The sequence below is a fragment of the Arachis hypogaea genome, chromosome 13, assembly GCF_003086295.3.
Source record: "Arachis hypogaea cultivar Tifrunner chromosome 13, arahy.Tifrunner.gnm2.J5K5, whole genome shotgun sequence".
Classification (NCBI taxonomy): Eukaryota; Viridiplantae; Streptophyta; class Magnoliopsida; order Fabales; family Fabaceae; genus Arachis; species Arachis hypogaea.
In genome coordinates this window covers 37,127,914-37,148,479 of record NC_092048.1, presented here as the reverse complement: position 1 = coordinate 37,148,479, position 20,566 = coordinate 37,127,914, and the positions used below count along the sequence as shown (strand labels likewise).

General features: G+C 36.1%; 3 protein-coding genes across 4 annotated transcripts; 1 reads left to right on the top strand and 2 right to left on the bottom strand.

Annotated features, from left to right (window-relative positions):
• Window positions 1–11,139: 11,139 nt before the first annotated feature.
• Window positions 11,140–11,529, top strand: LOC112733582 (proline-rich receptor-like protein kinase PERK15). The gene has a single exon (XM_025782594.1). It carries the CDS (start codon window positions 11,140–11,142, stop codon window positions 11,527–11,529), a length of 390 nt encoding a protein of 129 aa, XP_025638379.1.
• Window positions 11,530–11,967: 438 nt separating this feature from the next.
• Window positions 11,968–17,458, bottom strand: LOC112738107 (subtilisin-like protease SBT6.1). Of its 2 annotated transcripts, none has more exons than XM_025788400.3 (10): window positions 16,489–17,458; window positions 16,128–16,256; window positions 15,888–16,040; window positions 15,452–15,568; window positions 15,067–15,251; window positions 14,505–14,768; window positions 13,262–14,327; window positions 12,534–13,031; window positions 12,372–12,432; window positions 11,968–12,288 (listed from the first exon to the last, which is right to left on the bottom strand). In XM_025788400.3, exons 1-10 carry the CDS (start codon window positions 17,074–17,076, stop codon window positions 12,197–12,199), a joined length of 3,153 nt encoding a protein of 1,050 aa, XP_025644185.1. In that variant the 5' UTR covers window positions 17,077–17,458; the 3' UTR covers window positions 11,968–12,196. The 2 variants fall into 2 exon arrangements, with proteins under 2 accessions (XP_025644185.1, XP_072067888.1); XM_072211787.1 differs by having other exon boundaries at window positions 15,452–15,578; window positions 16,489–17,384.
• A 436-nt stretch (window positions 17,459–17,894) lies between these two features.
• LOC112738108 (protein SYM1) lies at window positions 17,895–19,251 on the bottom strand. Its single transcript, XM_025788402.3, has 3 exons — window positions 18,989–19,251; window positions 18,803–18,894; window positions 17,895–18,466 (listed from the first exon to the last, which is right to left on the bottom strand). Exons 1-3 carry the CDS (start codon window positions 19,232–19,234, stop codon window positions 18,064–18,066), a joined length of 741 nt encoding a protein of 246 aa, XP_025644187.2. The 5' UTR covers window positions 19,235–19,251; the 3' UTR covers window positions 17,895–18,063.
• Between the last annotated feature and the right edge of the window lie 1,315 nt (window positions 19,252–20,566).

The following is a 20,566-nucleotide window of genomic DNA, read 5'->3' as shown; positions in this document are numbered from 1 at the left end:
CTCATGTTGATTATAGATGTATTGTCTGGTCACTGAGTTGCAAAACTCACCCCGTTTTTCTAAAAATATTTTTCAGGAACAAATATTTGACTGTGTGAGACTTTCTATTCAAGAGTAACGGTCTGCAATGAGTACTTATTCTTTGTCGAATTCCTAGAAGTGTATGCTCCATATGTCACAGGCAGGACCAACCATTCTTAGTTATTTTAATTTTTTGTTAAAAGTATATAACTATTTATTTTAGAACTTGTAAAATATTTGTACTTGCTTATTGAACTTATATTTGACTATGTTAGGCTTGCTATAGGATTATTTTCCTGAGCGCCAGTCATGACTCATTTTGGGTCGTGACAGAGTGGTATCAGAGCTTAGGTTTAATCTGTGTAATATGGAGCAAGTGTCCTATGGTAGGATCACAATTGTATAAATAGAAGCGCGCCTATTTGTACGAATTGTGGCACTATCAGAGGCCTATAGGATTGTTATTCTTGTTCTTTATGTCGTTGTTGTCATCTGGTTGTAACATATGACTTCTGCCGTTTCTTGCCACTCTTTTCCTTTCCAGCCGCTTCTTGCTACTCTTTTCCTTTCCTGCCGCTTCTTGCGACTCTTTTCCTTTCCTTTGTACCCAATCTCGACTTATTCTCTAATAAATTTAAAGTTTGTGAAATTTTTTTCATCGAAATAGAATGTTTTGAGTAATGGTACATAATATGAATTGATATTTAGCCCCACTTTCATCTACTTTAAGACATTAAATCATTATATTGTTTTAGGTTCTGTTCGATCTTTAATTGTTATGATCCGTTTGAAATGTGTGTTTATTTAGTTTCTAGTTAAACAAATGTTAAATAAGTTTGCTAACTATAATACGGATGATAGATAATTGATTTTAAAGAGACTAAATCCACAGCATGAGTTTCTTTGAGAAAGTTGTCTTTGTCCAAGATCATTGAAATTTCCATAGTTGATATTAACATTTGGATGTTAAGCAAATTGAGTGCTAAAGTACTATACTTAGTATAACTGGTTGTATGAAAAACACATTTGAGCTTCACTCAGGTAGAATCTTCTTGTTTATATGTTATTAAGTGAATACGCTTCTTAGATTATATGTGATTTCTAATTTTATAGGCTTGTTTGTTGAGCTTGTGGACTGATCATGGTGATTATGAAGCATTTGATGATTATTTTAAATGTGATAAATTGTAGCTTGCTTATGAGTGGTAGCCACTGATTAGATACTTGTTTGCTGATTTATGTCATTTGATTAGTGATTATTACAGTAATTAACAAGTAAATGATTTTGGTTAATTATTTGAGAGATCCATAAGGTTATTGGTTTTTGCTGCTGTATAGGAGTTAATCTTATTATTTGTTGCTGAATTGGTGACTGATGTGACTGTAACTAGGTGAATCTTGGTTGTTATCTTGTAAAAAAATTTCTATTGGTTGTTATAAACCCTCTTAATTACTTGTGTTGTTGTTGGAGATTATATGCCTGATTTGTAGTTATATATGACGGATTAATAAATGTTTTGATTTCTTTGATACGATGAGGACTTGATAATTTCGAATTGAAGTTTGTCATGATAAACTTGTGATCTGTACAATACTTTTGTGACACACTTGAGCATCTGAATTTTTTTCCTTCAAAATTAATTATTTTATTGACTAGAAAAGTTGTTCCAACTCTTTCAGCATGTTGTTCTAAAGTTTACTCAATATTATCTCATTGGTGGTCCATTATATGATGCTTAACATAAAAGTTAGTTACTCTAGTCAGCACTGTAAAATTTATGTAAAAATGTTTAGTATTGCATTCACATTCTCAATAAAAAAAAATGTTTAATGACCTTGCCTTGTTTATTTTTCTTTTTTTCTACATTATTTTTTTTTAAAAAAAAAACCTAATTAATTTTTAACATGTCAAAACTATCAAGTATTGTGCTTATCATATAATCTGTGTTATGTGACGGTTTCTTAAATATAGGATTATCGTGTTTCTATTTTTAGAGTGGCACATTTTTTACAATTTTTTTATGAATGTTCATTTTGCTTTGCTTTATTTATGGGTTTAGCTTATTTGTTCACGTGCCGTGTCTAATTATGTTTTTTTTTCTTCCCTTTTCTCTAGTTTAAATGGTTGTTGTACATGCAAAACCTGTTTATGTCTATTATTTATACTCGTGAATTTTTATTTTGCTCTGCCCAAATTGTTTGTGGATTTGGCTTGTTTCTTCATTTTCCCCTTAAAATGCTCCTAGCACATGGTTTTAGTTGTGGTGGTACATCTTTTTATTTATCTCTATGGCCTTTGCCCTTACAAAGTTACAATTATATTTTTGTACGTATTTCGAAAGCTGTGTGTTGTGTTACTTTGTAGTGACACACCGACGATTTCTTTGGTTTTTAAGTAATGCCAAGCATCATAAATGTTTTTGTCAATAAACTATTTTTGTTACTATATAATTTTCTCAAGTGATGGTTGTGAAATGAATTGAGTTGCAAATGGATGTTTGATTCAGATCTATCATCGCTTATTGGGTGCAGATGCTTTATATGCTTCTGGTAATTGTGTGATTGCAGACTATGTGCTCGAGTGTAATAAATTTATCAGCTTGTCTTTTTACAGCCTGTTGAGCTTTGATTCATTTGTTTTAATAGTGAAAAGCAGTGAGATAAATTAGTTTTGTACTTTTGGCTGGATTATCTTAGCTAATAAGATTGTTGTTTTTGTTATGTAGTTTTGAATTTTGGTGATATTTAGTAGCTGGCTTTGTATTAAGTTACTCCTTCTTACTGATGGTCTCAAAAAAAAAGGGGGTTTTTTTTTTCTTTTTCTGATTTTGTTTCATTTGCAGAATCAATAGTTTCTATTACCCCATGGTTTTGTTGATTATCTAACTATGTCGCGGATCCTACCTTGTTTGCCCAATAAGGATTTTAATTGATTAAAGAGTCTCTGCACTGAGGGTTTTGTGTTAAGTTGTTCTTTTTTGGCCAAATTTTTCCTTGGTAACAATCACAGTGTATTTTGAATATTGTCTGTTAGAAATTCTGAAAATCGACTGTTTTACTACTAGTATTTTGCCTTAGTTCATAGCCCACATCTTAGGTTGACATTTCTTCATACGTTAAGGGTTTGATTATCAGTTGTACTATTATTCTTTAAATTTGCACATCATGATCTAAGTACAATTTATTTTAAATTGTTGTATCAACCATTTTTCTTCCAAAGATATATAGGCTTTGCAAAGTTCTTAACATGATCGAATTTTTGAGGCAGTCACATTAATTCATTAGTCTGCTGCTTAACTGATCCTATGTTGTATGACTTTCTTGAGACATCACTTTGCTGGTTTCAAGTTGCTCAGGATTGCAACTGATTGAAATATGTTGTCGCCTGTCGATATTCTTGACTTCACTAAATCCGTGGTTCTATTACTCCTTGAGTGCCCTGCATTGTAATGGTGGTTGAGTAATGAAATTCAAAACTTTGCTAGATTGGTGGTATTGTTTCCCAACTAATGGCATTTTGTTTGTTTATCAATTGGTGTATATGTAGCACATTTGTTAGTTTATTATTTGGGATTGTCGATTGCTAACCTAAAGGATGGCTAGGGCCAATGCTATGTTTGAGTAAGCGGAACTATTCATACTAATATGCTGCTTTCACAATGCCCTTAAAGAGCCTTGTAGATCGATTAAATTCCTTCCTTTTGTTTAACCTTCCTACCTCTTATCACTTGACATTTAAGGTTAATATGCATAATATGATTTGAAAATGTTTTGTTGGCTATATCTTGCATGCTTGGTTTGATGTGGTGGTTATGTTTGTCTCTAAATCTGGAATTCTGGCCATGTACATTATGCTTAATTCTTCACCTTGCCTCTCTTTTTTCTCATCCTTATCCACCACATAATTGAACTCGAACTCTTGGAATCTCATATGATTGTGCTTTTTAATTATTGCTTTATGTTTTGGGTGTATTGTTGGAATTTGTGTTACTCTATATGTTTTACACTTTTGGCTATGTTATTTGGACTCCAATTAGAGTTTGTAGTGTGCTTTTGAAATTTTTCATATCATTCTAATTATGCAATCTGTTCTTTGTGATTGATGGTGCTTCATATCGATTCCTTTTGCTACATTGTATATGTGAATATTAAGAAAATGTACAGCATTTGATTGTTGCATAATATCTGCAAAATGTTTTTCGTTATGCATTGGGTTCAATTTGTATCTGGATATAATATTGTATAGTTAATGTGCTTAAGTTCTTTTCTGCAACTTTGCTCAGATAGCTTAATTTTTAGCCTTGTTCTTGCTATCTATTTGTGCAAATTATTAAACTTATGGTGTCATGATGTGGTTATACTTCTTTCTGATAAGGTTGTCTCAATGTTGTTTTCTTTCCTTATTCCTAAATGCATCATTTCTTGCATCAGGGTCTAGTTGTACGAAATAGATGTGACTTGTACTGCCGAAGAGGAAATATAATAGTAAGTTGAAATTCGGGGACCGAATTTCTAAAGGAGGGAAGAATGTAATAGCTCCAAAAAAAAAAAAAAAAAACAAATTTGTGGGCCACTCTTCCTTTACTTTTTCCCTAACCCTAATCACACAAAAACACTCTCTCAACCCTCAGCCCCTCACTAGCCGTCGAGCTCCCACCCCCACTCCTCCCACACCCTCTTCGTAGAAACACACACTCATGGACGCACTCCCCTCGCTCATCCTCATGCCGTCGCTCATCCCCACACACACGCACCTACACTGACGCGGAGAAGAGAGGGAGGTCGCTGCTGCCGTTCATGCCCATCGTTGCCAACTGCGCCGTCGCGGAGGAGCGTCTCTGTCATCGCGAGCTGCAACCGCCGCCATTGAAGCCACCCTCGCCGTCGTCCTTGAGCGCCAGTGAGAGGGAGAGCTCGAGGAAGAGAGGAACGCTGTCCCGCCATGCACCGTCGTCACTGGAGCTGCACCGCCGCCGAAGGCCCGCCGCCGTCCGTGGAGAGTCGTCACCGTCTGGGTCGCTGCCGGAGGAAGAGAGCTTGCACAAGGGGTTGCTGGAGTGGCTCGCTGCTGCCGCAAGAGCCACTGCACCTCTGGCCGCTGGAAAGTCACATTGAGGTCGCCGTTCTTCTGCCGCCGCCGCTGTCGGGGTTTCTGGTCAATGGGTATGGCGCTGTTGTTGCCGGAACCACCACCGGTGCTGCCGCTACTTGTTTCCCTTAAGTCCGAGTCGTTGTAGTTGCTGAGAAAGTGATTTGGAGCTGAGGTTGTGGCTGCCGCAATTTCGGGTTGAGAGGAAAGGTTCCGTCGGTGCGTTCGGATTATAGTTTTAACAATCGAGAACTATAGCCAGCTCTATCTTGTCGCTACTCCGGTTCAAATTCTACGCTCATTCGTTCCATTCCACTTCAATCCTCCTTACCTTGAATTTGGCACTCTGGGTTTGGTATCTTCGGTCCCTAGAGACTACGTTGTGAGTAGGCTTTATATTTATGATTGTTTGATTGTGCATCTACAATTATTTTGATATCTATTATGATCTTTGAATTATAGCTATATTTGCTTTGAACGGTTTTGAATTGATTAAAATAATTGATTTATTAGAATTAAATAACTCATTTTTATGAAGTTTATACTTTTGGAAACTATACATGAGACTATATATATTTTTGATGAAGTTTTGCATTATTCTAAAATGTTTGATTTTATTTGAATATTTGTTTTTGAAGCATTGAAGTATTTGTTGATACTCACTCTAAAAATTGTGAAATATATTTGAAATCTCTCATGGTTGAAAAAGTATGATTGAGAAAAGATTTCTGATGAAAAAGTATGATTTAATTTGATTTGATTCGATTCGATTCGATACCTTATATATTTGAAAGATCAAATATTTGTTGTATTTGAAATTATATGTTTTGAATTAGTTTGGGAGGCTCGTATTAGAAAACCGTAGTAAACGGCGGTTATGACGTTAACTTAGATGCATCTAACTCAGACTCCAGCTAGCAGGGGTGTTGCTAGCCTAACGTGTAGGCCACACGTTAGATCTGTTATTCTGTTAGGACACACAAGAGGAAAGGGCTACCCATAGAGGTGGAGCCGCCCAAGTGTGGACTTTTGATTTGATTTCTGTATGAGAACTCCCTTATTGATTCACTTATTATTATCAACTATTATTTTCTAATTAAAATTACTTTAATGATAATGTTTGTATAGTCTCATGTTGATTATAGATGTATTGTCTGGTCACTGAGTTACAAAACTCACCCCGTTTTTCTAAAAATATTTTTCAGGAACAAATATTTGACTGTGTGAGACTTTCTATTCAAGAGTAACGGTCTGCAATGAGTACTTATTCTTTGTCGAATTCCTAGAAGTGTATGCTCCATATGTCACAGGCAGGACCAACCATTCTTAGTTATTTTAATTTTTTGTTAAAAGTATATAACTATTTATTTTAGAACTTGTAAAATATTTGTACTTGCTTATTGAACTTATATTTGACTATGTTAGGCTTGCTATAGGATTATTTTCCTGAGCGCCAGTCATGGCTCATTTTGGGTCGTGACATTCTTATCTTATTTTATGCGTTTACAACAACAACCTTCTTTTTTACTATTTTCCTAACTAAGTCCAGCAAGATAACTATTGCTTGCTCAATCCAACAATCCTCGTGGGATCGACTCTCACTCACTTGAGGTATTACTTGGACGACCCGATGCACTTGCCAGTGAAGTTGTGTGAGTTCAAATTTCATGCACCATCAAGCATCTCGAAGAAACAGACAACAAAGGAGATTTGAGAGGCACTCACTAAGTTATACGAGGCAAAGTCACTTCACAATAGGATATTCATGAAAATGAGGCTCTATATTCTTCGTATGAGTGAATCTACATCGATGACGGATCACGTCAACAATTTTAATACTATATTTTCACTACTGACAGCCATGGAGTATCAAATTGTAAAAAATAAACGTGTTAAACTTCTTCTCCAAAGTTTACCAAACTCGTATAATCAACTTATCATCAACAACACAAATAATAATATTGCTGATAAACTTCAATTTGATGATGTTGCTGCCGCTATTCTTGCAGAAGAAAGGAGGCGCAAAAAATAAAGATGATCGAATGAAAAGTTCTAAACAAGTAGAAGCTTTGTCGGTGATGAGAATAAGATTAACGGAGTCATGGTAGATCAAGGTCTCGAAAGAAGAACCTTACTTGTTACAATTGTGGCTAGAAATGGTGCTTGAAAAAAGATTGTTGGTTCAATAAGAAAAGTATAGATGAAACTGCTAATGCAACTACCTCACATGGTTGTGTTGCAAACATCTCTGATGATGGAGATGTCTTGTGCATCGAAGCTGCTATTGGTTATGAAGACAATAAATCACTAGCTGATGTCTGGCTATTGGATTGTGCAGCAACATATCACATGACTCCACACATGAGTGGTTTAGCACTTATGAACCTATTTCAAAAGGATCTGTCCTCATGGGAGATAATCATGCTGTAGAAATTGTGAGAATTAGTACAATAAAAAATAAGATGTTTGATAGTTTCATCCATACCGTTCAAAGTGTAAGACATGTGAATGGCCTAAGAAAAAAATTGTTATCCGTTGGGCTGTTGGATTTTCAAAGGTACAATATTAATATTGAAAATGTATCATTGAAGGTGACTAATGGTGCTCGTGTAATCATGAAGTCAAAATGGTTAACAACTAATCTCTACTTACTTTCTGGAGATATAGTTCAAGATGCAAAAATATCAGTTGCATCTGCAGACCAAGAAGATACAACGATGTTGTGGCATCGCAAATTAGGTCATATGTCAGAACGTGATCTATAAGTTCTTGCAGAACATAATCTCCTTCCAGAGTTTAAAATGGTGAATTTACCTTTTTGTGAGCACTGTGTGACAAGCAAGTAGCATAGATTAAAATTTGAAAGATCAACCACTAGAAGCAAGCACATACTAAACTTGATTCATTATGATGTGTGGGAATCACCAGAATTATTACTAGAAAGAGTAAAATATTTTGTCTCTTTCATAGATGATTACTCACGAAAAGTGTGGGTATTTTCCACCAAGAAGAAGTCAGATGTGTTTCCAGTATTCAAGGTGTTTAAAGCATGAATAGAGCTTGAAACTGGAAATAAAATAAAGTGTTTAAGGACAAACAATGAAGGAGAATACATTGATGGTAATTTCATTGCATTTTGAAAGCACGAGGGTATTCAGAAGCAATTCACGGTTGCATATACACCTCAGCAAAATGGTGTTGCAGAGCGAATGAACAGAACTCTTCTAGAAAGAACTTGAGCTATGTTGCGGATTGCAAGATTAGTCAAGTCTTTTTGGGCAGAAGTAGTCAAAACAGCCTGCTACGTGATTAACTGATCGCCGTCAACAGGAATTGGGTTGAAAACTCCAATAGAGATGTGGCAAGGTAAGCCACCTGATTATTCTTCTCTCTATATGTTTGGATGTCCTGTTTATGTGATGTTCAATATCCAAGAAAGAACAAAGCTTGATCCTAAATCAAGAAAGTATATCTTCTTGGACTATGCTAACAATGTAAAAGGGTATCGTTTGTAGGACCCACTGCCCACAAAGTTATTATCAATAAAGATGTTAGAGAAAATTACTCTTCTGAAGCAGAATCTGAGTAAGTTGTACAAGGACCAGCTGAAACTCGCAGAATAACATGTGAACTAAGAAAACCATCATGGCATGCCGACTATGTCATGACTTACCATGATGTATATTGTTTGGTTACTGAAGATGGAGAACCACAACCTTTCAAGGTCTGTTGAAAGTCCAGATTCTTCTTTATGAATGATAGCCATGCAAGAAGAAATAGAAGCACTACACAGAACACAAGACGTGGGAGCTTGTCCCACTTCCGGACAGAAGGAAAGCAATTGGTAACAAATGGGTTTACAAATAAAGCGTGACAATCACTACCAGATAAAACGTTGTCGTGCAAGATTGGTGGTAAAGGGATTTGCTCAGAAAGAAAGTATTAATTTCAATGAAATTTTTTCTCCAGCAATTAGAATTTCTACAATAAGAATAGTTCTTACTATATGTACTGTGTATGACTTACATCTAGAGCAACTAAATATAAAGACTATCTTTCTTCATGGTGAACTTGAAGAAGAAACATATATGCTCCAACCAAAAGGCTTTGAAGAATCAGAAAAAGAAAACTTGGTTTGCAAGTTAACCAAATTTATGTACAACCTAAAGCAGGCACCGAGATGTTGGTATAAGAGTTTGATTCCTTCATTATTAGTCTTGATTACAACAGATTTTAATCAGACTATTGTACTTATTACAAGAGGTCTAGTAGTGGTGATTTCATCATTCTACTGTTGTACGTGGATGACATGTTGGTGATAGGTCCCAACAAAGATCGTAGTAAGGAATTAAAGGCCCAATTGGATAGGGAGTTCGATATGAATGATCTGGGACCAACAAACAAGATTTTGGGAATGTAGATTTACCGAGACAGAAAAGTTAGGAAGATTTGGCTATCCCAAGAAAATTACTTGAGGAAGGTCTTGTGGTGCTTCAACATGCAAGAGTGTAAGTCAATATCTACCCCACTTCCTGTCAATTTTAAATTATCTTCTGAGATGTATCGTAGCAGTGAAGCAGAGAAGATAGAAATGTCTCGAGTATTATATGCATCTGCAGTGAGAAGCCTTATATACGTCATGATTTGCACCAGACCAGATATCGCTCAATCTGTCGGGATGGTCAGCAGATTCATGGCAAATCCAAGAAAAGAGCACTAGAGTGTTGTGAAGAGGATCCTGAGATATATCAAAGGAACCTTTAATGTTGTTTTATGTTTTGGAGGATCTAAATTTACCATTAAAGGTTATGTTGATTCTGATTTCACAGGAGACCTTGACAAAAGAAAATCCCGGGATATGTGTTCACACTTGCAAGAGGTGCAATAAGTTGGTTATCAAAATTACAAGCAATTGTAGCATTATTAATTACAGAAGCTGAACATATTATGGCATCTACGCAATCTTGTAATGAAGCAATTTAGTTGCAAATGTTAACGGAGGAATTCAGGCACAATAAGGATATGATTCCAATATTTTGTGACAGTCAGAGTACCTTGCACATCACAAGAAATCCAACCTTTCACTCAAGAACGAAGCACATCGGCGTTCAATATCATTTTGTTCGTGAAGTAGTGGAGGAAGAAAAGTGGATATGCAAAAAATTCACACCAATGATAATCTTGCAGATATCATGACAAAATCAATCAATACAGATAAATTTAATTGGTGCAGATCTTCTTTTGGCCTATTGAAAATATGAGTAGTACGAATACACTAAAAGAATAATTTTGAGTGAGTGATTGTGAAAAGAAGCAAAATTATTCTGTTGGTTTGAAGTCAACAAAAATAGCTAGAGGTTACAACTGATACAAGTGGAGCATGATTAAGTTTCAAGAAAATTAAAGAACATAATAGAACTTAATCTTGGTCTAGAATCAAGTATGATGCAAATGGTTCTTATCAAATTAGGAGACTCATGAAATTACTTGTAAATTGTCCAACTTACATAGTCAAAGTTTTAGTCAAAATTTGTAACTTAAAGATAAATTAGCTTAGTTGCAATTTTTGACTTAGTCAAAGAATGAATTGTTACATAAGTTGATATTTATCAACTTGCCATACAACTTGATAAAGATGAATGTTAAAGAACTCTAGTACATACTTGTGCAATTTGTGCACAACTTAATCAACTTGTAAATTAAATACACCTCCACAAAATACTATATATAGGGATTAAGGCATTTGCTAATGTATGTCATGTTTTGTATAGAATTAGTGAGTGAAATTTAAAGAGAAAAGTAGTAAGGCCACTCATATGTGTAATTTCTTTATATGAATTTTTATAGACTTCTCTATGTATGAGAGATTATAATTTTACCATTTTATCATATTATTTCCGCTATTTTCTATATTCTTGTTCAGTTCCATCTATTTCTCATATACAAATTATCTTTGTATTGTTTTGTCCTTATTAACTCGTCATGTATTACTATTTTCTTGTATTGCTATTGATAGACTTTGAGTCTGCATGGATCTGATCATGCAATGCTGTGAGGCAATGCCTTGGCTGAGACGTGCTTTACAGAGTAATGCTTTTGATGCTGTGGTTGATCCAAGGCTCCAGAATCTATATGAACCCTCTGAGATGGCTCGCATGGTGGCATGTGCAGCCGCTTCCTTACGTTATTCAGCTGATCGTCGACCATCCATGACTCGGGTGAATTTCACATATGACTTGTCTTCAATGCATTGTAAGGTGCAGATAGTTTGTGCACTGAAGGGAGATGCGTCTCAAGTTGCTGAGTGCACTTCTAATGTAAGCTCAGACTGTGAGGCTGCACAGTACAAGCAAGACATGATCAAAATGTTCACAAGAACGATTAGTGAGGTTAATGAACCCACAAGTAAGTTGGCGTGAACTAACTCATCTGAACAACGACCTTGGCTACGCAAACCTCGTGAGTGGATCACCGTTACTATTTTCTTTATATTTGAAAACCAAGATTTAGACAACAATACTTCCATTGTAAAATACTTAATTAATTTCGATAATATCTTGTAAATAAAAATAATATATACTGTTTGTAAAACATTATTTATCTACAAATTAGATACAAATGCATATAAACAATTTTTATATTATCTTAAACAAAAGAAGCGAGTTATTTTCTAGTTGTTGCCTTGGGCATTATCAAAATAGCAAAACACCTGCCATGAAAGCTTAAGGCATTGAAGCAAAACACAGACTTGGCAAGGTTCTCACACAGCAAGTTTCTTGAGCAATTCCAGGTCCTCACAGTATTTACTCTTGAATTACGGCAACCTTGCTTAATTTAAAGCTTAATATGCATATAGCTAAACACAAACAACTTACATATCTATTTCTGTTGAATGAGTAGATAAGAACGTTTCAGATGCATAATTCTTCATCTGATTCCAAGTATCCCAAGAACAAAACACGATTGATTTCTCATCACCTTATATGACTATCTTCCTAAGATGACCAGAGGGGAAACGCTCCAATTTATCTATGCTACAGGAAAATTTCTCTAGAGGCTACTGTTACAATAAATTAAATAACACAGCTATAATAAGTTGGCCAATCTGCCAGCGCCTGATCCTTTCCTTCGCCGCCGTCGCTTTTGGCGAATGCGCCAAAAACATAATAGCAGAAAACCTGCCACAAAAGATAAAGCATTGAAGCGCAAAACGGATATACTAATCTAAAATTGAATGAGCAACAATCAAGTGTTCACTAACCCGTTGCTGCAACTACAGCTGGTACAAGCCAGTTAATACCAACAAGCTTAGGTGCATCAAGCTGCAAGATAAATGAGAAAATTTTAGATTATCAGCCATATGCACTATCTACTGGTATCATACTACAACAAACATTAAAAAGATAAAGTGATTATAACTTGCCTCATCTCCATAGAATAGGCCCAAGTACGTATTCCCAACGGAGTCACCCTTGTTCCGTGTGTTAAATATTCGATTCCTTCTAGTAGAAGTAGCCAGAGTTGAGTTCAACCCTCTTCCCAAATCAATGAGAGGATAACCAGGCAACTTTTTTGTTCTTCCTTGAAGCTGCAGACTGTAGCCCTTGGTTCCCCATACTTCAAATCTTGTGTCAGTTCGGCAAATCAAATCCTTTCCCACAACCGCCGAATATGTTGAGAAATTGACATCAGTTCTCCGAGATGGCAATTGATTATCATCTTCGTACAACGAAATGTCTAGTTTAACTGAATTGGAGAACAGCACAGGATCCCTTGCATCTGTACTAGTAAAATCAAGCATTTTCTTTAGGAGCCAGTAACAATTAGTGACCATATGGCTACTGTCCAAACAATTAGAATCACCGTAAACAGCTACACGACCTTCACCCATCTCTGTGAAACCAAGAATTGGAGAGTCGGGCTGTTTCAACCAAAACACACCACTATAATTTAAGAAAGCTTCTCAATGTCAACATTAAACGTTAAACTCAAGAACATTAAAAGTAAAAAACTAACTTTCAAGATGATGCTGTATAAGAATAAAATAAAATAAAATAAAATATCATAGAATGAAGCCATAAAAAGATTGCTTGGCTAGTATAAATTTTAATATATAATGCAATAATAGAGAGCTCTATTAAGTTAACTCACTTTGGTTTCAGAATTCAACAGCACGTTCTGAGTGGCTCCACTCTCGGAACTATCCAAGAAGGGAAAGCTATGTACATGGCCACCTCTAGGAAACCTCACAATATTTGTTCCAGAAGCATATCGGCTTTGCTCGCCTAAAAGCGAAAAATCACCATTCAGGATCTTGTCTCCAAAAGCAATCCCAAATGGAGCCAAAAGATCATTCAGTGCTGGAATATTTGATCCTCCAGTAACAGGGGTCCACCAACTTCGTGTATTGTCATCAAAGAATCTCATCTTCACCATAGTATCTACATTATACCACTCTGCAAAGATGGCTAGCCCCAATCCAGTATACATGACATCATCTCTAAGTTTCTCAATCTCCTCGGGGAAGTACTCATCTTCAAGATCTACCATCAAAAGTGTTCCATATTGACGAGCATCAAAGCATGTAAGAGGAGATCCAAGTGTTTCAACATAATAATCAGCATCTCTTAACATGTTGAACATAATGTGAAAATTCGTATGCAGATGATCACCATGCCAGTCAAGAATATCATTTCGAACATCCAACGAATCTCTCGGAATGTAACCAGGTGGGTATTTAATACTATGAAACTGATCCCACAAAATTCGTTTGGATCGAGGTGGCGTCGGTACCACTTTCAACTTCAATTGAAGCACACAAATGCTAGTTTGAGGGCTCTCTCCTTGAGCAGGTGGGCTAGAAACTGTAAGGGTTACATTGCCTTCAATAATTCCAGAAAACTGGGCACCTTCTTCCTTGATTTGCATGTGAAGTGCTAAATAACCAGTCCAAGGCCAGATAATCTCTGAATGTGTAAAATGAATGCTTAAAAGATTCCCCACCTCATCAGAAGGATGCCATGTTGGTGGGCCTTCGACATAGCCAATAACACCCATTCCATTCAAAATGGTGGCATTGAAGATGACAGGCATAGATCCTGCATAGAGTGGTTGGCGACAAAAAGGCCATGTATAAGGACAATCTGTATAATCAAGGATGTTGGGGAAGATACTTGCCCTAGGCTTGTAGCTCTTAAGAATCCCATATGATTCGAGCCTGACAATTATGTTAACAAGTAAGAATATATAAATGAAATTATTAAAGAATCTAAAGGTAAAATCATTATTAATTTATTGTAGTGGAAATGGCAATGGTAATGACGATGATCACCATATCAAAGTTCAAAATAAGACAAAGACAAAATGAAAGGGGACCAGTCAAAGTGGAACTTACAAATCAACTCGGCCAGCACCTTGCTCAAACATGTTAGGCCCAGAGAGCTTTGCAGCACCCTCAACCAATGCTTGTTTCATACTTGCTGGGTTTAAGATGTCTTTTCGATTGGATGCAGGGATGATACTTACAAGCAAGCACACAACACCGGCAACTACAGGACTTGCTACACTTGTTCCTGATAAGCTTTTGCAACCCTTGCTAATCTTGGATCCCATTATATCCCGTCCGTATGCAACTATGTCTGGCTTCACACGACCATAACTGTAAGGTCCAGAGGTTATTAGAAATTCAAAGACAATGATCTTAAGTATTAAAAAACCAACTTTGCATTTAAATGGCATCTTTTTTAACAAGTATCAGCAGAACCCAACTATTACCACGAGATTGGAAGTAGACAATACAACCAAACAAAATATCTACTGTATGATGAACTCAAAAAAGTACAAATGCTAAAAAGTCTTCTATCCAAAAAAGGAAGTAAGTGCAAGAAATCCTCATTAAACCTGTATTGGGAGAAGGATCCATGAAATATAAGTAGAAATAAATAAGTAAACATTACCCATGAGGAAGTTCCCAAGTACTCATGCCACGTGAGGAAAATGAAGCAATATGGTCACTATAGTCAATGCCACCAACGCCAATAACATCACTTTGATCAGCTGGATTGTTCAAAGTTCCATAAAGCGGTCCATCATTTCCAATTGCAGAGACCATGATTATATTATTTGCTGTTATTTCCCATATCTGGTCAAACAATTTATCAAAATAACACTTTGTAAGAGGAAATTTCTTTCTCAATTGTCAACAAAAAATGGTTTCTTTACACATAATAGTTATGTTATATAAATTTAAAACCAATCTATATTCTTTAAATCTTAAAATCACATCAAACATATAATGTTATCAAATTAAAAAGCAAGAATGGATGGATAGAAGAAAATTACCTTCTCAACAAATGGAAGATCCAAATAATCAGGTCCACCAATGCTCAAGTTTAGCACATCCATATTGGTTGCAATTGCATAGTTGAAGGCATCAAGGAACCATGATGTGTATGAAACCTGCAATAGGCTGAATGAATTCTTCTCAAAATATTGCCAATATTACAAAATAATAGTATTATTAGCATAAGAACTGCAAAACTTATGCAACTTAGTTATGACAGGCCTGTATCAGCTGTCAACAATTTGTGACAACTGCAGTAAAAAACACATGTACATTCCCCTATTCAGATCTTGTTGATGATTTATTGGTTAGTAACCATATGACAATGGGCAGTTAATGAGTAAGCAAACAATGAAGATAGTTTTGGTTAATGAAACTCAAATGTAGTCAAGGAAAAGAACAGTGAGTGTGACAAGAATATCCAACAGGCATTACCTGTGCATCAGTGAACACACGAAATGCATAAATCTCTGTATCTGGTGCGAAACCAAGGCACTCTGCATCTACCCCAGCAATAACACCAGCAACAAAGGTCCCATGTCCAAGATTATCATTTAACGTATCCTCATTGGTCCAATTTGTTCGTTCCTGTAAATGTCCTCAACACTAAGAACAACCAAAGAACAAAACATCTCCAAACGAACATGCGGCAATAACAGTTCCAAAAATCAATACCTTGATGTTACGAAAATGAGGGTGATCAGCTCGAATGCCTGTATCAAATATAGCCATTTTGACTTTTGCACCAGTGTACCCTTTTGCCCAGAGATCCTCCGCCCCAAACATGGAAGTCACTTGAGATCTCTGCCACAAGAAGACACAAAAACAAGTCTCATTGTGTGTGTGTGTCTCTGAGTTATCTACATTCCCTTTCCCCACTTATTGAAATATAACTAACACGCAAATAGACAACTTAATCCTTAAACTTACACATCAATTCTTAATCCACAAAACTCTAATCAAATCTAATCCATTTTATAAACAAGAAAGACTAACCATATGAAACAAATTTTATGACTTTAAGATTGATCTTCACCTGCATCAAGAGTTGGCGTCCCAACTTGACGGAAGAGTTTCGAGTGAAGGAGCAATGGGGTGGTTCATCATCTCCATCTCTATATGGTTCCTCGGTAAACGACATGGACGTGAATATCTTGCCAGGGCGCTTCTTGCCATCGACAAAGGCACCACCTTTGCCTTTGTGGGTGCGATCCTTGTGGAGAAGACCCCTGGTGTAGCTCATGTCCAAATGCAAGTCCTTGACCAGTGGCAGAGCCTCAATCTGTCGAATCAATCCATCCTCAACAGAATCTTCAACAGAAACCAAGGCAAAGTCGGTGGGGAACTTGGCGGCAGGGTTGTGGCGGTGGATCCAGTGCCAGCCTCGGGATCGGAGGTTGGATTCCAGATAGGAGCGGTGATGGTGGGCGGTCTTGTAGTGGCGGAACCGCACGATGTAGTTGCGGCGAGAGGGGGTTCCGTGGTCGGTAGAATTTGGGGGTAGGGTTTGGGATGGGTTAGGGGAAGAAGGTTGAGATTGAAAGTGGAAATGGTAGAGAAAGAGGGCGATGAATATGAAGAAGATGGAGAGAGAAAAGGCGGAGCTGCTTTGGGTGGAAGCCATGGTTGTTAAGGATGAAGAAGGAGGAGGATGTGGTGGTGATTGGGGTTGTTTGCATTGGTTTAGTTCACGTGGGAGCTAGCTGCTAGCTACTAGCTACTAGCTACATCGGATACTACGAACTGGTAAGTGTTCGGCTTGTCTATAAAGCGTTAAGGACACCAACACAGACACTGTTTCGTTGTTGAATTGAATCTGGTTTTGTTTGTAAAGTACATCTCCGAATCATCACCACATTCAGGGTGCCTGCCCCCTCTCCTTTTTCTTCTCTCTCCTTTCAAAAAACATTAGAAAATAGAAATGAAAGTAAAGTTTTTTTTTTTTTTTTTTACCATTTTGGAGCTTAAAAATTATTAATATTGGGGGAGACTTGAAGTTTAATCCCAATTAGTCCAATCCACATGGGTAAGCATGTAAATTTTGTATATTTTACGGCACATATACAAATTGAATCAAACTAGTTATACTTGATAAGTAAGACTTTGGATTTGAATTTCTATAGACTTGATTTTGTAGAATTAACTTTGATAATTTTACCAAAAAAATTATCTGAAGTATATTCACCTTCTTTTTAATTGTCCAACATATAATAATCGTTTATTTATAAAATACCAAAAATACTCCTGTTCTCTTCTCTATTTATCCCCAACCTAGAACCTATCATCTCTCTTTTCTCAGCATGTGGCAATTAGCTAACAAGCATAAGTCAAAAGAAGGTCCCAAATGGAGGTGGCATAAGCCGTTTTAATAAGTTCATTTTTAATTACCACTTACCAGACACAAGAATTCTGGGGGCTGGGATAAAAATCAAATAAACAAAATATTTAAACACTAATCAATAAATGCATCATGTTGAGTTTCACCTATGTTTACTCAATGTATGTTATGTAGGGTTAGAAACCATTTTGATACTACAGTGAATTTCCAGAACAAGGTTCATGGAGGAGAACCAGGAGTAAAAATATTAATAATCTTTTCATGAGCATTGGCTTATTGGCTTCTTTTTTCACGGGAAGAATGAAATGGTTTAAACCACTGTTTCCAAGGTGCATCCTTCTGTTGCTCCAACCAAGAGAGGAAAGCACTATCCAGCAGGCAGAACAAGTTCACATAGAGAAGCTGGTACTTCACAGGAACATACCGGAAATTGAAGACCTGCACAAATGGCCACACACCACCTTCTACAATCAAAGCTGGGAAAAAGTTGTTCTTCAAGTCTTCCTTCACCTGAGGAATAGTCTTGCCTGAGCATAATCCTATGTAAGTAAAGAACACAAACAAATGGATCGGACCAAATATGATGCCATCCATTGCTACTTTCGTGGCTACAGCTCGCGCAGACTTTGGCATAAGGTGAAGCTTAAGTCTTATGAATTTGTCCAAACCCTCATACCTACATGAAAAATTGGCATGAGACAATTAGCAAATTGCTACTATCATGACTAAATTCAATGATGCTTCACCCTCTTTTGGTACACTTGAGATCATATGTTCTAAATGGAATTTCAATTTGACAAGTAGTTTTCAATTGTAACCAAACATTAGGCAATAGGCAAGCCTGGAATCTATTTCTAAATAAGCCCTAGTCAACTAATAACATGCACATCAAAGAGGGATATAAATCAAAATCGATTCAGAAACAGTTATTGGATTCCTTGACAAATTGAGATCTATGTGAATCACTGACGCGACATTCAAGAAATGAGGAGAATGAGAACTAGGTAGGTACCAGAAGTGGCCAACAGGTCCAACGAAACCGAATCCAAACATACTTGTAACAGCAACGCGGTTCCAGTTTATAACAAATTTAGGTTCTTCATCCTACCAAATGCAAGGGAACGGAAATTGGTGAGTGAAACCCACAGCAGAGAGGATGATAACACTATAAAAGAGTTGTGAGTTGCGAGTTGGATACCGTGGCAGAGAGTTGAAGACGCTTCTTGGCGGCGGAGTGAGTAATGTATTGAGCAGTGACGTCACCAACAGCCCAGAGGACGCCGGAGCTGATGACCTGGGTCTTGACGGGATGAACAGAAAGGCAATTCTGGTACCATTTCCACGCCTTCAGCATCATCCTACAGCTACACCTACTCCTCCTCGCTTTCTCACAACTCACAAGACGTTTTTGACCATTCTGCTCAGCTTCATTTTGGGCCAACATAACCCCATTTTGGGCCTTTACTTGGGAGGTTGATTGAAAAGCTTTTTTTAATACTGTGCGACTCAGGTCCAAAAAGATTCTTATTCTTAATTTCTAATTCCTAAATTATGTATTAAAATGAGGCTATTAGGAATTAGACTATATTACATGTGTATCAAAATCAGTCACCAGTATTAAATACATATTAAAATATAAATACACATTGAAAATAAATTAAATCACATATGTATTTATACACAAATACATTGGTGACAGATTTTAGTTACCGATTTTGGTGTACGAATAGCATTTTTTATTAAGAATTTAGGATTTTTTATATCTACTTAAACTATAATTGTCAAAATCGAATGAGTAATTGAACCAATCAGACTATTAGATCATTGATTTAACCGATAAGTTACTAGTTGAATCAATTGATTTGGCCTCACAAAAATAAAAAATAAAAAATAATTAAAACTTAAAATTAAAATTTGAAATATATGTTGTTACTAATATTTTGACAACAATAGTCTCAATTTCTAAAAATAACTAATTTAAGACTTGTTTTTAACACTTCCCATAAAAAAACAATTATGACTAAGACTTTCAAAAGCATATGATCATAAATTCTTTATGCATAGAAAATGAACTAATTCAGCCAAATCATTATTTGTCAAAATTGTGTGATGCAGATAAAAGGGATAGAACAAATGTAACACTCTACTATATAAAACTTTACGCTAAGTTATAAATTAGAGATGGTGAGACATTACGACACCTAAAAGTAAAAAAATACATACATAATATTTGAAGAATGATATAACTAGGAGTCTGTGAAGAAAGGGATAAACAAGACGACGACCATTATCACACTCGAAGCATCAAAGATAAGAAGAGTCGAAAACAGAAACAAAAGGGATATATATAAGATCCTGGATAAGATACATAAATAGTACTAGTCTCGACCTGTAAAGAAAAGACCGACTAAAAAATTACAAAACCAAAAGTATACAAAATACATCTTATAAACTCGAGTAATTAATGAATAATTAACTAATAAATTAACTATTATTCAAAAAAATTTAAAAAATTAAATTTTTATGATCTAGAGAAGTAGAAATATTAAAAATACGAATTTTGATACTAATTTTAAAAATTTTGGTTCAAAACCAGGCTAACGAACCGAACCGATTGAATCGGACTCAAACCAGACCCAAGGACCAACATATAAAACATTACAACTCAACCATTCCTCCCCCAAAACACAAAGAACACATTGAACTTGAGATTTGGGGAAAAGGAACCCTAGCCAACTTCACTTCTCAATTTCAATTCCAGTTATAGAGTTCCGAT

What these genes read in the sequence shown, in the direction of transcription:
- LOC112733582 (XM_025782594.1), top strand. Translation starts at nt 11,140, where the DNA reads ATGGATCTGATCATGCAATGCTGTGAGGCAATGCCTTGGCTGAGACGT.
- LOC112738107 (XM_025788400.3), bottom strand. Translation starts at nt 17,076, where the DNA reads ATGGCTTCCACCCAAAGCAGCTCCGCCTTTTCTCTCTCCATCTTCTTC. An exon ending in CTCATTTTCGTAACATCAAG is followed by an intron (nt 16,041 to 16,127) that starts GTATTGATTTTT and finishes GGACATTTACAG; the next exon opens with GAACGAACAAATTGGACCAA. An exon ending in ACTTGGGAACTTCCTCATGG is followed by an intron (nt 14,769 to 15,066) that starts GTAATGTTTACT and finishes TGGACCTTACAG; the next exon opens with TTATGGTCGTGTGAAGCCAG.
- LOC112738108 (XM_025788402.3), bottom strand. Translation starts at nt 19,234, where the DNA reads ATGTTGGCCCAAAATGAAGCTGAGCAGAATGGTCAAAAACGTCTTGTG. An exon ending in GTCTTCAACTCTCTGCCACG is followed by an intron (nt 18,895 to 18,988) that starts GTATCCAACTCG and finishes TGCATTTGGTAG; the next exon opens with GATGAAGAACCTAAATTTGT. An exon ending in GGACCTGTTGGCCACTTCTG is followed by an intron (nt 18,467 to 18,802) that starts GTACCTACCTAG and finishes TTTTTCATGTAG; the next exon opens with GTATGAGGGTTTGGACAAAT.